This window comes from Oryctolagus cuniculus, chromosome 15 (assembly GCF_051225735.1).
Source record: "Oryctolagus cuniculus isolate XC-2025 breed Fujian yellow rabbit chromosome 15, ASM5122573v1, whole genome shotgun sequence".
Classification (NCBI taxonomy): domain Eukaryota; kingdom Metazoa; phylum Chordata; class Mammalia; order Lagomorpha; family Leporidae; genus Oryctolagus; species Oryctolagus cuniculus.
In genome coordinates this window covers 37,981,581-37,995,871 of record NC_142881.1, presented here as the reverse complement: position 1 = coordinate 37,995,871, position 14,291 = coordinate 37,981,581, and the positions used below count along the sequence as shown (strand labels likewise).

Sequence of the window (14,291 nt, the reverse complement as noted above, 5' to 3'; positions counted from 1 at the left end):
TTATGTTCATTAAATAAAATAAAAAAAAAATCCATCTGCCATCTGACCTAGATTCTAAGAGGAAAAAACCCTAAACCTCTGCTTTTTGATCATACCGAAAGCAGGATTCAGTTTCTCGAAAACATAATCAATTCTGAGCTTTTTTTAAAAAGGTAAAAATTCTTGCTAGTAACTGCACGATTCATAATTATTTTGCAAAGAAAACATATGAAATGTTAAGAAAAAAACACGTCTTCTAGTTAATGAATTTAAAGTCTAGCGTTCTAGCCAATGCCTGAGGCAATAAAATAATGATGTTGAATACTTTGGTTTTGATTTGTCACTGAAAACATTAACAGCATAGTGTTACATAATAAGTAATGACATCATAAAAGATTATTGAAAGTTTAATGAAATTCTTTTCTTAAAAATTGCATTTTACTTCTTGGGAAATAAAAACATAATAACAAAGGGTGATTTCAGTCTACATTTAGTTTCATTGTGTTCAATGGCTGTGTATGAGACATACACTTGTACTAGATACTAAATAGAAAAGATGAAGGAAGTCATTTCCACTGTTCAAGGAATTTAGAACTTTCAAGCAAAACTCCTGAAAACTAGACTTGAGGTTTAAAAAACCAAAAAACAAATTAAAATACCCAAGGATGACTCTAAACATCTTCCAAAAATTTAACTGAACTGAACAGAGCTAAAGAGGCTACAGCAGGAGAAAACGCCCAAGAACTTCCGTGTGATAAGACTTTTAAGTTCAGCCCAATTTTCCTTTTCTGAAAATTTCAGTATTAACAAGGGAAGGGGGAGAGTCAGAACACTTGGTCATTTGTAGAAATCTATGAACTGGTGTGTGTCCAGGATGAAAAGAGCAAATGTGGTTAAACTACCTGAATACAAAAGCCACTTCCAAAGCCATTACTGTTTTTATGAAAAATAAATACATCTGGCTTTAATAGGATTACACATTACTCAAAAGTACCAACCCTTGATGAAGGCATTAGGCTTTAAACAGAAATGAGTCTCACCATCCAGGGCTTCTTTTAACTCATCTTTAGTCCAAGCCACTTCAGTCATCAACAAGCGGAGGTAGTACATGGCATGCTGGTGAGGCTGCTCAGCCCGGAAATTGTTGAGAGATCGCATGTACTAGTGAAAGGAGACACACAGGTTTGTTAATTTTGTCAATCTTTTAAAAATCATTTCAACAGATCAGCTGTAACCAAACTTCATTTTGTGTAAAGTACGTGTAAATTCTTCTAAAGTTATATAACCAAGAATGGGGCTTAATCCCCTATGAGGTATCCTTTTTCTTTACCCAGGTTGCTTTTTTTTTGTTGTTGTTCATTTATTTATTTGAGAGGCACAGAGAGACAGACACAGACAGCAAGCTTCCATCTGTTGGTTCATTCCCCAAATGCCTGCAAGGGCTGGGATGGGGATGAGCCAAAGTTGAGAATCAGGAACACAATACAGGTTTCCCAGGTGGGTGGCAGGGACCCAACTCCTTGAGCTGTCATTTGCGAACCCAGTGTCTACACTTGCTGGAAGCTGGGATCAGAAGCCGCAACCAGGAATTGAATCCAGGCACTCCAATATAGGACATGGGCATCTTAACTAGTGTCTTAACAGCTAGACCAGATGCCCACAGCCAGGCTCCTTCTCTACCTCCAGCAGATGATGTGAACTCCAAGTGTTTTCACTACGGGACATCCCCCATCCCACAGCAAACTGTCTCCAGTTTTCAGGGTCTCCATCTTTTGACATCCTGCAATTCTACACATAAGACCATCTCAAGTCTCTGAAAAGCAGCAGCATGGGTACACATATATTGGATCACCATTTGAAAATGGATTGTAGCTTTTTATAGTGTAAAATGAAGGCCTCAGCTTAGCTTTGAAAGTAGCTATCAGTCCCATACTTCCATTGCTGGGCCAAATGTAGGATGAACTGAAGTGGAAAGACATCAAACCTAAGTACTGTGCCATAATGTGATGAGGTTCTTGTGGGAGAGCAAATTCAGTCTGCTGAAATGTGTTTTTTTCAAAGGAAGACGGGGATGAAACCTTTAGGGAGTGCCTGACAGCCCCTAAATACTTCCTTTGGAAAGTCAGAGGTGCAACTGCTCTAGTTCTTGGGGCCCACAGGGAAAGGGCCAAGTGTCCATCAGAGTGTGCTACGTTTTCTTTCTGGGTGTGGGGAGCGATCCGGACTAGACTGTTACTGGAATTAAGACTTATTCTATGCATCTGCTCTCCCACAATATGGCGCTGGGAGAGAAGTAAACAGCTTCCGCACAGCTGCCTCCAGTTCAACCAATTAACTGTAGGACTTGCTCCTGATTGGAGAGCAGCGTACTCAGCCGAGTTGGGATTGGCGGAGGAGGACTATAAAGGAGGAGAGAGACGGCATGCACGAGGAACATCTATGGGGAACATCTAGCTGAAGGAACACTCGCGCAGCCCCCGAGAGAACCGGCCGGCGGTGTGCCGCTCCCCTGCGGAAGTGGGGAATGCGGCCAGGGGGAACTGCCCTTCCACGGAGGTGGAAGGGATAGTAGCCAACCCGGGAAGAACCAGCAGCAAACCCGGGGAGGGCCGAGCAGACGAAAGAACAGCGCAGGGTCCTGTGTCGTTCCTCCACGAAGAGGGGGAGCGACATAATGGTGCCGTGACTCGGATAGGAAACCTAGGACGGATAGGAAACTTAGGAGGGAAGAAACGGGAAGAAGTGGAAAATATCGGAGAGAGAGACTAGCAAACAGCCTAGGGAAAAGCCGGACGAAAAAGGTGCCGGAAGAAGCTATTGAAAGCCTAGGCATAGACTCGGATACGGACTACAGGGGGAAGCTGGGAGAGATCTCTAAGGTTGAAAGCGAAAGTGAAAGCTAGAACAAACAGACTCAGATGCGGACTGTGGGGAGAGGCCAGGAGAAATGAGGGAGGAGTATTGTTGGAGGAAAGCTTGGGGAAACATACCGGGTAGAGAAAAATGTTAGGGAAATTGAAGCCGCGGGGGGCAGGCCAAGGCGGAGACGAAAGCCACTTTGGGATTCTCAAGTTAGCCCGGGAATAGGGGGCGAAAAGTTGAAACCAGAAGCGGAAACGTAAGCCAGATTGGGATCCGTCTGATTAGCCCGGGGAGCAAAGGACGGGAAGCCAAATCGTGGGGCGGAGACGTGAGCTGGGTTGAATTCGCCAGGCTAGCCCGGGGAACTTGGATTGAATGCTAATGGCGGAGACGTAAGCTACGCTGTGTGACTCGCGGAGGCTGCCGCGCGCAGACAGAGCGTGCGGGGCTCAAGTAGATAGGGAACGCTGGGCTAGTGTGAAGCCGCGCAGATGAGAGAGGCGCGGGCTGAAGCGGCTCAGAGCCGGAAAGCCACCGAGAAGTAGCCTCGGGGCGGGCGCCGGGAAGCCGCAGGGATAAGAGAAACAGAAGTTTAGAAGTAAAATGAGAGAAATAGGAATGCTGGAAGATAGAAGTAAAATGAGAGAAATAGGAATGCTGGAAGATAGAAGTAAAATGGGAGAAATAGGAATGCCCGGAGATAGAGAAATAGAGAAATAGAAAGGCCTCCCCACAATACTGCAATGAGAAGGCTTGGATTCGGTCTGCCTGATTAGTGAGGCGATGAGCACCTGCGGGCGGCTAGCAGCTTATGTGCCGCAGGTCACCGAAGACGGGCATGTTATTAACATCAATAGTCTCCCCACAAAACCGCAATGAGAAGGCTTGGATTCGGTCTGACTGATTAGTAAGGTGGTAAGCACCAGCAGGCAGCTCGACCAGAGTATGAGCTGCAGGTCACCGAAGACAGGCACGTTATCAACACCAATAAGTCACCCCACAACATGGCAATGAGAGAGCTTGGATTCGGTCTGCCTGATTAAGGCGGTAAGCACCAGCAGGTGGCTCGACCAGAGTATGAGCCGCAGGTCACCGAAGACAGGCACGCATCAGCGCCTAAAAACCTCCTCACAACATGGCGAAGAGAGGACCCGGATTCGGTTTGCCTGATTGATAGGACTTGTAAGAACCTGTGGCAACTCTAGCAAGTAGAGCAGAGTGTGTGCCGCGGGACACCGAAGACAGGCGCGTATCAACGCCAAAAATAAAAAGAAAGGGGGATCTGTGGGGAGCGATCCGGACTAGACTGTTACTGGAATTAAGACTTATTCTATGCATCTGCTCTCCCACAATATGGCGCTGGGAGAGAAGTAAACAGCTTCCGCACAGCTGCCTCCAGTTCAACCAATTAACTGTAGGACTTGCTCCTGATTGGAGAGCAGCGTACTCAGCCGAGTTGGGATTGGCGGAGGAGGACTATAAAGGAGGAGAGAGACGGCATGCACGAGGAACATCTATGGGGAACATCTAGCTGAAGGAACACTCGCGCAGCCCCCGAGAGAACCGGCCGGCGGTGTGCCGCTCCCCTGCGGAAGTGGGGAATGCGGCCAGGGGGAACTGCCCTTCCACGGAGGTGGAAGGGATAGTAGCCAACCCGGGAAGAACCAGCAGCAAACCCGGGGAGGGCCGAGCAGACGAAAGAACAGCGCAGGGTCCTGTGTCGTTCCTCCACGAAGAGGGGGAGCGACACTGGGTATAGGGTAGAGGATCTAGCAAAGATCAGATGAGAGGAAAGCGACAGAATTATGAATGGTTTTTATGTTCCTCCTCCCTTTTCCACATTTTTCTCATAATATGACATTATTTTATGGATAAAAAATTGTAAAACAAGTCAGAAAACTTACTGCCTCTTTGATAATTTCAAATCTTTTTTCGTCAATTTCAAAGGTAGCCATTTTCTCAGTAATCTTCTTTAGCAAAATTGGTTGCTTGTCATTGTAACCTTTCACTGAGAGCTAAAGAAAGAATTCAGGGTATTAAAAACAAAATGAAACAACTTCCAAGTTAACAGTGTAAATGTTCTTTTTAAATACTTAGAAAACACCAAAGTCAGGTATATTAAAACAAAAATAAACCAATAAACTAAAGTTAACTTCTCATAAAATACAGTTCAACACTCAGGAAGAAATCAACACTAACCTTTTTTACCTTAAGTAATGGCCAAAAGCAACAAAGTCAACAGTAGGTAAACTCACCTGACTCTGAACTATGGCGGCACACTCTGCATCATCAAAATTCATGTTCTCATTCTATCAGATTTAATTATGGAGCATGTTCAAATTTTACCTCCAGAAGGAATCTCTAATGAACAGTAGGATTAAAGTTTTTATAAAGATTGTAAGGAGGTAAAAATCACAGGGGAATGTTATCTAGCAAACTATTGAACATGCGCCCAAATCATTTATGTTTAAATATGTAAAAAATCATCTTTGGAGAAATCAGGCAGCCCGGATTCTCTATTACATGGCATTCTGCCAGTTTCTCATTCAGTGTTGCCCAGTAAGCGTCCACAATTCTAACTACTTGTTTATGTGATCAGTACTGATGTTTCAAAAGCCAGGGGCGGGCCGGCGCCGCGGCTCACTAGGCTAATCCTCCGCCTAGCGGCGCCGGCACACCGGGTTCTAGTCCCAGTCGGGGCGCCGGATTCTGTCCCGGTTGCCCCTCTTCCAGGCCAGCTCTCTGCTGTGGCCCGGGAGTGCAGTGGAGGATGGCCCAGGTGCTTGGGCCCTGCACCCCATGGGAGACCAGGAAAAGCACCTGGCTCCTGGCTCCTGCCATCGGATCAGCGCGGTGCGCCGGCCACAGCGCGCCAGCCGCGGCGGCCATTGGAGGGTGAACCAACGGCAAAAGGAAGACCTTTCTCTCTGTCTCTCTCTCTCACTGTCCACTCTGCCTGCAAAAAAAAAAAAAAAAAAAAAAAAAAGCCAGGGGCAAAACAAATGTATAGAGAGGATGTATATACTTTACTGTATTCATCATTATGATTTTGCCTTAGGACAATTTACCTGAATGCTCTCTGAATGCCTAACACTTTGAAAAGCAGGGAATGAGGAATGCCTATTGCTGCACCTAGAACACCAAAAAATCTCTATCCTGTGAAGAGTGATAGGCAAGAACCCCAGCAAGATGGAAGGTCACTGACCATGCAAGCACATCATATACCACAGGAACTTGACTGACAACTACAGGAAATTCATTTTACCACAAATGAAGATGACGTGTTTTAGTGGTAACATGCTACTAAAAGGCAAAAGAAAAAAAAACCCAAAAACAATTATTAGTATTGTATTTGAAGTTAATTTTGACCTTGGAGTTCTAAAATTTTGTGGACTCTGTGACTGGCTGGATTATATACATTCTTATTCATTAAACAAAAGCTATTAGAACATTTATTTATGTGAAGGAAAAAAGAAACTACAAAATAAATACAATTTAAAAACTCTAAAATCTTTCATGTAAGAAAAAAAGAAAAAAGATACTCAGAAATGTCATTTTACTTTATATTAAAACATACAATATGCTTTAAAGAAAAATGAAGATGAATGTGTGCCACAAGAGGGATGTTAATTTGAAACCAAGATATAATCAAGCTTAGAAATGTATGAGAAACACTTGTAAGAATAGTTATCTCTCACGATGTATTTAACAATGCTTACTTGAAAACACATATAAAACAGTCAATGATGCATGCTACAAAATACACTATATTACAATGTCAAGTGATTTTGAACACAGGAACTTTCTACTATTGTCTGCAGAAATAGAAGTAAAATTCAAGCACCACAAAAATTATCTTTCTCTTATAGATGGTAATGTATACTCAAATACATGGAGAGAACAGCATGCTTTCAGGATCAATATGTTAAACATCTCAAGCACAAAAACATGCAAAGTAAATGTAGCACACATCCATGTTCGCAAGATGCACTAAACTTTACAAAATAATTCATTAGTGGAACTAATACTACTTTTAATCTTCAATTATTAAGAAGATACAAAGCAAAAAAAAAACATTGATTTTCTTGTTTAAAAATGCAGGAGTTAATGGTTTTCCCACGCTCAACATAATGCTTAAATGGTGTGGTGCCTTTTCTTTCATTTTCATTTTACTTACAAGTATTGCATTCATTCCTGATGCAATGCCATAGCTCAAACCTGAGACGCGTGCTGCATATGTATACTCTTTTAAATCATCCTTCAATAACCTGATAAACAGGTATGTCATGTTGCAATGGAGAGGATCAGCATAAATGTAGCGACTAACAAAAAGAAAAACAAAAGAAATGCTTTGATACCTCAAGCAGTGGCATGATAATGAAGAAACATGACCGAAGAGTATGGATATGCAGCCTCATGGTCTGGGTTTCTAGGGAAACAGTATAGGCCAACCTTAAACTTCACAAAGCAAACTATCTTTCTTCTCTTCTGCCAAAGACCAAGACTTCAGATACAGAATGGGTGAGATCTAAACCTAAATCAGGGTCCAATTTTGTGTGAGGAGAGAAATATGACAATCTGGTGAAAGATGTTTAAAAAAGGAGATTAAGGAAAATTTGCATAATATGAATGGTATGTAACTGAATACTTAGAATGAGGGATAACTTAAAAAATTAAATGGTAAGAAAATATGATTAGCATAAACATTTTAAAGAAAGAAATGAAACTCATACCCTCAATCAAAAATGCTTCCATCCAATCAATATAAAAATGTTGATGAGTGGAAGGCTCTAGGACATGGGTACTTACATACATCCCATAGATGGTATTTTGGAGGTCATAGCTCAAGCCTGCTAGTTCTGCTGCATATGCATACTCGTTGAGCGAGTCTTTGAGGAGCTCAAGGTACAAATAGGCCATGTTACAGTGCAAGGGGTCCACATAAGCAAATGGGCTGGAAGAAAATGTTGACAGTAAAATAGCTGATTTATTACTTCCCAATGTGATATGGCCTTTTGAGATGGATCAAGAAACAGAATATTGGTTAATATAATTTTCTGAGGATCTGGTTGAATCCTTGAGTCTGCTTCTTCTCATGAGGAAAAAAAAAAAAAAACCCTTAAGATGTCTGAAAAAAGAATCTTGAAATATGCTGTGTGTGTGCACGCTGGTGGCAGTGAAGAGGGAGATGGAACTGCTTACCCCAGAGGGTGTGACAGAACTGACAAGTAAGAAGGGTAGGGCAGGCAAGGAGTGGGAAATGGCTATACTAGGAGGCATGGCTGACAGGGCTGAAACAGCATTTACATATCCTCTTTCCCCAGTCAAGTCACATCCTTGGTGGACAGGAGAATGAAACTGAGAAATCTGACTGCCATGATTATATAAACCTAAAGGACAAAAACTGAAACCTGTGAAAGTGTTAGCTTATCTCTAGAGTTTTCTCCAGAACAATAAAGCTAGTGAGGTCACTGATAAAACTTATCATGTAACTGCAGCCAGCACTAGAAAAAATATTAAAATAGGAAATTATTTGAAAGTAGCAAAAGAGAAGAAATAATTATAGGGTGTTAAGGGCTAAATAGAATCACAGAAACCACCTAATCTTCACTTCCCAGATAAAAAACATAATTTTTCTTGAGTCACCCGGGTTGGTAGCAGCACAGTTGTATTAAATGCAAGTCAAGAGCCGGCGCCGCGGCTCACTAGGCTAATTCTCCGCCTTGTGGCGCCGGCACACCGGGTTCTAGTCCAGGTCGGGGCGCTGGATTCTGTCCCGGTTGGCCCTCTTCCAGGCCAGCTCTCTGCTGTGGCCAGGGAGTGCAGTGGAGGATGGCCCAAGTGCTTGGGCCCTGCACCCCATGGGAGACCAGGAGAAGCACCTGGCTCCTGCCATCGGATCAGCGCAGTGCGCCGGCCGTGGCGGCCATTGGAGGGTGAACCAATGGCAAAGGAAGACCTTTCTGTCTGTCTCTCTCTCTCTCACTGTCCACTCTGCCTGTCAAAAAAAAAAAAAAAAAAAAAAGGCAAGTCAAAGGACCCACGCATCTGACTGTATAACATGCCTACCTTCAAGGGAAGCAAGTACAGGATTCATTTAGTCAGCCTTTCTACTATATGCACACCCTGGTGCCCGGCTCTTCTGCAGACACCAGGAATAAAGAAGGAGCTAATCAGGCAAAGTTGCTGACCTCACAGAGCTTCTAAGTCTAGTTGGAGGAAACAAGTAATACATTTCAATCTGATATATCAGGTGGTAATAGTGCAACAGAGAAAAGTGAAGCTGAATGAGGGGAACAGAGGAGGAAGGGGCAGCTGCATCAGGGAAGGGAGAGCGCTGGTCTACATGCGAAGCTTAATCCAGCCGCTCTGACACTGCGCCATCTGGACTCAGATCTGAAAGTAGCCAGGGAGTGCGCTCCAGGCTGAGGAAACAGCTGGTGCAAAGGACCAGAGCCAAGCGCCTGTTTAGCAGCTAATTAAGTTCCACTGTATACACGGCACAGGAAGTACAATTAATGTACTGATTGTAAAACCAACAATTTTGTCAAAGCTGATAATAAGCTAAGAATAGGGGTAAAATGGTTAGCCACTTACAGAATTAAAATCAAGGAAAAACTTCTACAGTTATCCAAATATTCTCCAATTAGAAAGTCTAAATGAATACTGTATTGCTTGTGTTTTTTTTTTTTTTTTTTTGCTTGCTTGTGTTTGGTTTTGAAGTATTATACATACTGAAATATTTCCTCCTTTAGGCAAATAGGGTCTCAGAAACTTATGGCATGATCCGCCAAAAAAAACAAAAAATCATCAAAACAAGAGACACTATGACAGCTCAGTTTCATGGACAACTGCATATCTTAGTATGTGCCTGAAAAACCAAACCCAGGGGCTCAAGGTCATATGGCTCAAGCTCACAATACAATTCAAAGAAGTGTCCAAAAATGTTGCATTCAAGGCAGCTGTGCCAGTTAACTGGAGAAGTCCCTAAGCTAATTTTTCAAAGAGAACACGATTCAACTGAAGACTAAATTCCAGTTCATTTGTTAATTTTAAAAATATACTATTTTTAAAATCATACACTGGATAGTTAAAAATAGTCACGGGACTTTAAAAATTAACTAAATGGGGCTGGTAATTCCTACAGCAGTTAAGAAGTTGCTTGGGATACCAGCATCCCATGGGGGAGTGCCTGTGTTCAAGTCCTGGCTCCACTTCAGAGTGGCTTCTTGCTAATGTGCACTCTGAGACCAACCAGGTGACGGCTCAAGTAGTTGGGTTTCTGCCAAATATGTGGAATACTCAGACTGAGTTCCAGGCTTCTGGCTTCGGTCTGGCCTGGCTCCAGTTGTACAGGCACTTGCAGAGTAAACCAGCAAGTGCAAGATCTCTGGCTGTCAGTTGTTAGTCTATCTACCTCTCAAATAGATAAAGAATTTTAAAAAAGGGGCTGGCACTGTGGCATAGTGGGTAGAGCTGCGCTGCCTACAGTGCTGGCATCCCATATGGGCACCAGTTCAAGTCCCAGCTGCTTCACTTCTGATCCAGCTCTCTGCTATGACCAGGAAAAGCAGATGAAAATGGCCCAAGTCCTTGGGCCCCTGCACCTGTGTGGGAGACCTAGAAGAGGCTCCAGACTCCTGGATTTGGATCAACCCAGCTCCAGCCATTGTGGCCATTTGAGGAGTGAACAGGCAGATGTAAGACTTCTCTCTCTCTGCCTCTGCCTCTCTGTTAACTCTACCTTTTAGTTAAAATAAATAAATCTCTAAAAAAATTTTTTTTGCTGAGGGCCGGTGCCGTGGCTCACTCGGTTAATCCTCCACCTGCAGCGCCAGTATCCCATACAGGCATCGGGTTCTAGTCCTGGTTCCTCCTTTTCCAGTCCAGCTCTCTGCTGTGGCCCAGGAGGACAGTGGAGGATGGCCCAAGTGCCCCTACACCCGCCTGGGAGACCAGGAGGAAGCACCTGGCTCCTGGCTTCAGATCGGCACAGTCCCAGCTGTAGAGGCCATTTGGGGAGTGAACCAACGGAAGGAAGACCTTTCTCTCTGTCTCTCTCTCTCACTGTCAATTTTTAAATTTTTTTCTTTCTTTCTTTTTTTTTTTTTTTTTTGCTGGAGCTGTGGCATAATGGGCTAAAGCCTCCGCCTATAGCGCTGGCATCCCATATGGTGCCAGTTCTAGTCCCAGCTGCTCCTCTTCTGATCCAGCTCTCTGCTATGACCTGGAAAAGCAGTAGAGGATGGCCCAAGTCCTTGGACCCCTGTACCCGCGTGGGAGACCTGGAAGAAGCTCCTGGCTCCTGGCTTTGGATTGGCCCAGCTCCAGCTGTTGTGGCCATTTGGGGAGTGAACCAGCGGATGGAAGACCTTTCTCTCTCTCTCCCTCTCACTGTCTGTCACTCTACCTCTCAAATAAATAAATAAAATCTTTTAAAAAAATAAATAAAAGAATGAGGTTAAAAATGGGGGGTGGGGGGGAGTGCGGGGGTGGGCAGCATTGTGGCATAGCAGGTAAAGCCCCTGCCTGTAGTGCTGGCAAGTCCCAGCTGCACTACTTCCAATCCAGCTCTCTGCTATGGCCTGGGAAAGTAGTAGAAGATGGCCCAAGTCCTTGGGCCCCTGCACCCACGTGGGAGACCCGGAAGAAGCTCCTGGCTCCTGGCTTCGGATCAGCGCAGCTCTGGCCATTGCGGTCAGTTGAGGAGTGAACCAGCTGTTGGAAGATTGACCTCCCTCTCTCTCTCTCTCGCTCTCGCTCTCTCTGCTGAATTCTTTCAAATAAAAAAAAAGTTTAAAACCCCTATAACTAAGTATATATAATATAATCCTATTTCTAAAAAAGACAAAACTATATACACACATAAAAATTTTTATAAAAATCCACAAGAAACTGAGCAGTGGTTACCTGTGGGAAAAGCAGACCACGGACATGGGATCTGAGGAAAGCAGCCATTTTCAATTCTAGGTGCTGTGCTGGGCAGTTCAGAGAACATGTAAATACCAAGTGGTCTCTCAGAATGTATTCTGAGGGGTGAGTGTTTGCTCTGTAGTTAAGACGCCCACATCTCACATCAAGAATTGCTCTGCTCCTGCATCCAGTTTCCTGCTTGCTCAGGCCTGCGAGGCAGCAAGGATGGCTCCAGCACTTGGGCTTCTGTCAATCATGTAAGAGAACTGTACTGAGTTCCCAGAGCTCACCTCTGCCCCAGCTGGCTGCTGTTGCAGGCATTTGGGAAGTGAATTTAGCAGATGGGGGTTCTCTGTGTCAGTATTGCTGTCTCTCTCTCTCTAGTAAGTAAAATAAGTAAATATTTTCTAAAAAGATATTCTGAAGAACTTCATAATCAAAGAACCCAAATGGAAAAGAGGGACAAGCTGCCAAGAGTATTAGAAATATCACTCTCAACTATCAAAAAATATAAAAGTAGCCTTTCTAACACTCTTGGCCAACAGTGAGTCACAACCTGAGAGTCTATGTTTGGTGTAACAAATTACAAACCTCAGTGCAGTTCTGAAATAATCTGTGAATCCAATGACACAAAATATAATATTTACATCCCTACAAACTGGACATATTTGGTGATAGGATATTAAATTTCTATTTAGAGATTCTTCTCCCCTTTTCCAAAAATTTGAAACATATCCGCTTTAATTTCAAGTCATGGTAATGGAACAAAAAGTAACAGAAAAGCTGATCATCATATTGAACATTATTACATGATGACAAGTTTATTTCACCAAACATAAGACCACAAATTTTAAAAATATAAAATTATAAACTCACAAAGTAAAATCTGAACTGGGTGATACACTTAACCACCCAAGTAAATAAAAGGAGACAGAGATGAATTGAAGATGCATTAAGGAATCATTGCAGGGGCTGGCTTTGTATAGTGGGTTAAGCCAATGCTTGCAACAACAGCATCTCATATTAGAGTGCAAGGGTTCGAGTCCCCAGTAGCTCTGCTTCTGATCCAGTTCCCTGCTAATGCGCCTGGGAAAGTGTGCCTGGCTCAAGTGTTCATTTAGGCCCCTAACACCCATCTGGAGACCCAGATGGAGTTCCAGGTTCTCGACTTCAGCCTGGCCCAGCCCTGGCCATTGTGCCCATCTGTAGAGTAAACCAGTAGATGGAAGAGCTCTCCTTTTCTGCCTTTCAAATAAAAAAAAAATCTTAAAATCACCGCAATAGTAGTTTTATTCATAAACTTTACTAAATATCTCCTTCATTTTTACTAAATAATTTTGAAGTATCCAAGTGAAGATTAGAGAAAGCTCCAGACAACTGAAGGACTGGAAAGGATGCAGATCATTTCAGACCACTTCTTCTGGACAAGCTCCAGGAAGTGAAAGCTAAAATGATGAAAAACCCCAAATTATTTCTTATTTTCTCAATGAACCTTCTGCATAAATCTACAACCTCCCCAGATTCCAAATTCCTACAGGCTAGGCAGGCCCTAATCAGAATTAACATCAAACATTTCCATCAAAAAGTGTGTTCATCAATGGAAAGGAAGAAGAATGAACAACCTCACTTCTTAACAATATTTCTTCACATTAACAGTAGCAGCCTGGCCTCGCGTAGACCAATAACTCAAATCCCTTTTACTTCTGGATGTGGATGCTCAAGACAGGCAAGTATACAGAAATGTAACTGTTGACTTTTATAAGAAGCTTAATAGTTAGATTCACCTTACGTACCTGAAAAATTCAAAGTTGAGACAAGCCTTTGGCAAGAAAAACTTATCATCTTGTTTGAACCAGAGCTTGCTCATAGCTGTATCCTGTGATGGAGAAACATTTCGGTTAGGAAAATAAGGGCACATTAAGCAAAAACGCCCAATCAAATCACTCTGTAAGAGGAGGAGGACTGAGGCAATGCTTAGGGGTTCTATTCTGAAGGCTGCTGGCCCAGAGCTCTGAAGCATACTCAGAGGGTCAGCAGGCAGGAAGCTGGACAGGAAGTCTACTGATCCCTGCAGGAGAAATCAGTCTTCAGTGTCCCCTGGATTTGGGAGATGGGGACACAGTGGAGGAGACAGATGAGAGAAGCCAGTATCAACTGTCCTAGTCTCATCTTTCCGGACATGGGAGGCAGACAGATGCTGGCAACCATTGGGAGAAAGTAGCAGCTGACCTCCAAGGTGTTCCACAATGATCCCCTCCTCCACAGGACCAGAGCTGGTCTGCCTGATTAACAGACTATGACAGAAATGATGGCTTGACACCTCCAAGATTAGATTATAAAAGACACTGGCTTCCATTTTGATCACTCACCTTCTCTCTTGGATCAATCACTTTGGGGGAAACCACATCCCATGCCCGCAACTCTATATAGCAGGCCATGTGGTAAGCAATGAAGCCTTGTCAACAACCTCATAAATGAATTTCGAAGAGAATTCAGCAGCTCTAGTTAAACCTTCAGATAACAAGTGTTCAAGATAA

General features: G+C 43.5%; 1 protein-coding gene across 5 annotated transcripts in view; it reads right to left on the bottom strand.

Moving 5' to 3' along the window:
- The window catches only part of IDE (insulin degrading enzyme), a 116,679-nt gene that overhangs the window by 18,121 nt on the left and 84,267 nt on the right, over positions 1 to 14,291 (bottom strand). For 2 of the 5 annotated variants that reach the window (XM_089314753.1, XM_089314755.1), the window contains exons 14-17: positions 13,548 to 13,630; positions 7,651 to 7,795; positions 4,746 to 4,856; positions 1,020 to 1,140 (exon numbers count right to left, since the gene is read on the bottom strand). In XM_089314753.1, coding sequence (XP_089170879.1) covers positions 1,020 to 1,140; positions 4,746 to 4,856; positions 7,651 to 7,795; positions 13,548 to 13,630 — 460 coding nt within the window. Of the gene's footprint in view, positions 1 to 1,019; positions 1,141 to 4,745; positions 4,857 to 7,018; positions 7,164 to 7,650; positions 7,796 to 11,810; positions 12,001 to 13,547; positions 13,631 to 14,291 lie in introns of those variants that run through there. The other 3 variants (XR_016222131.1, XM_089314754.1, XM_089314756.1) reach the window with 3 other exon arrangements.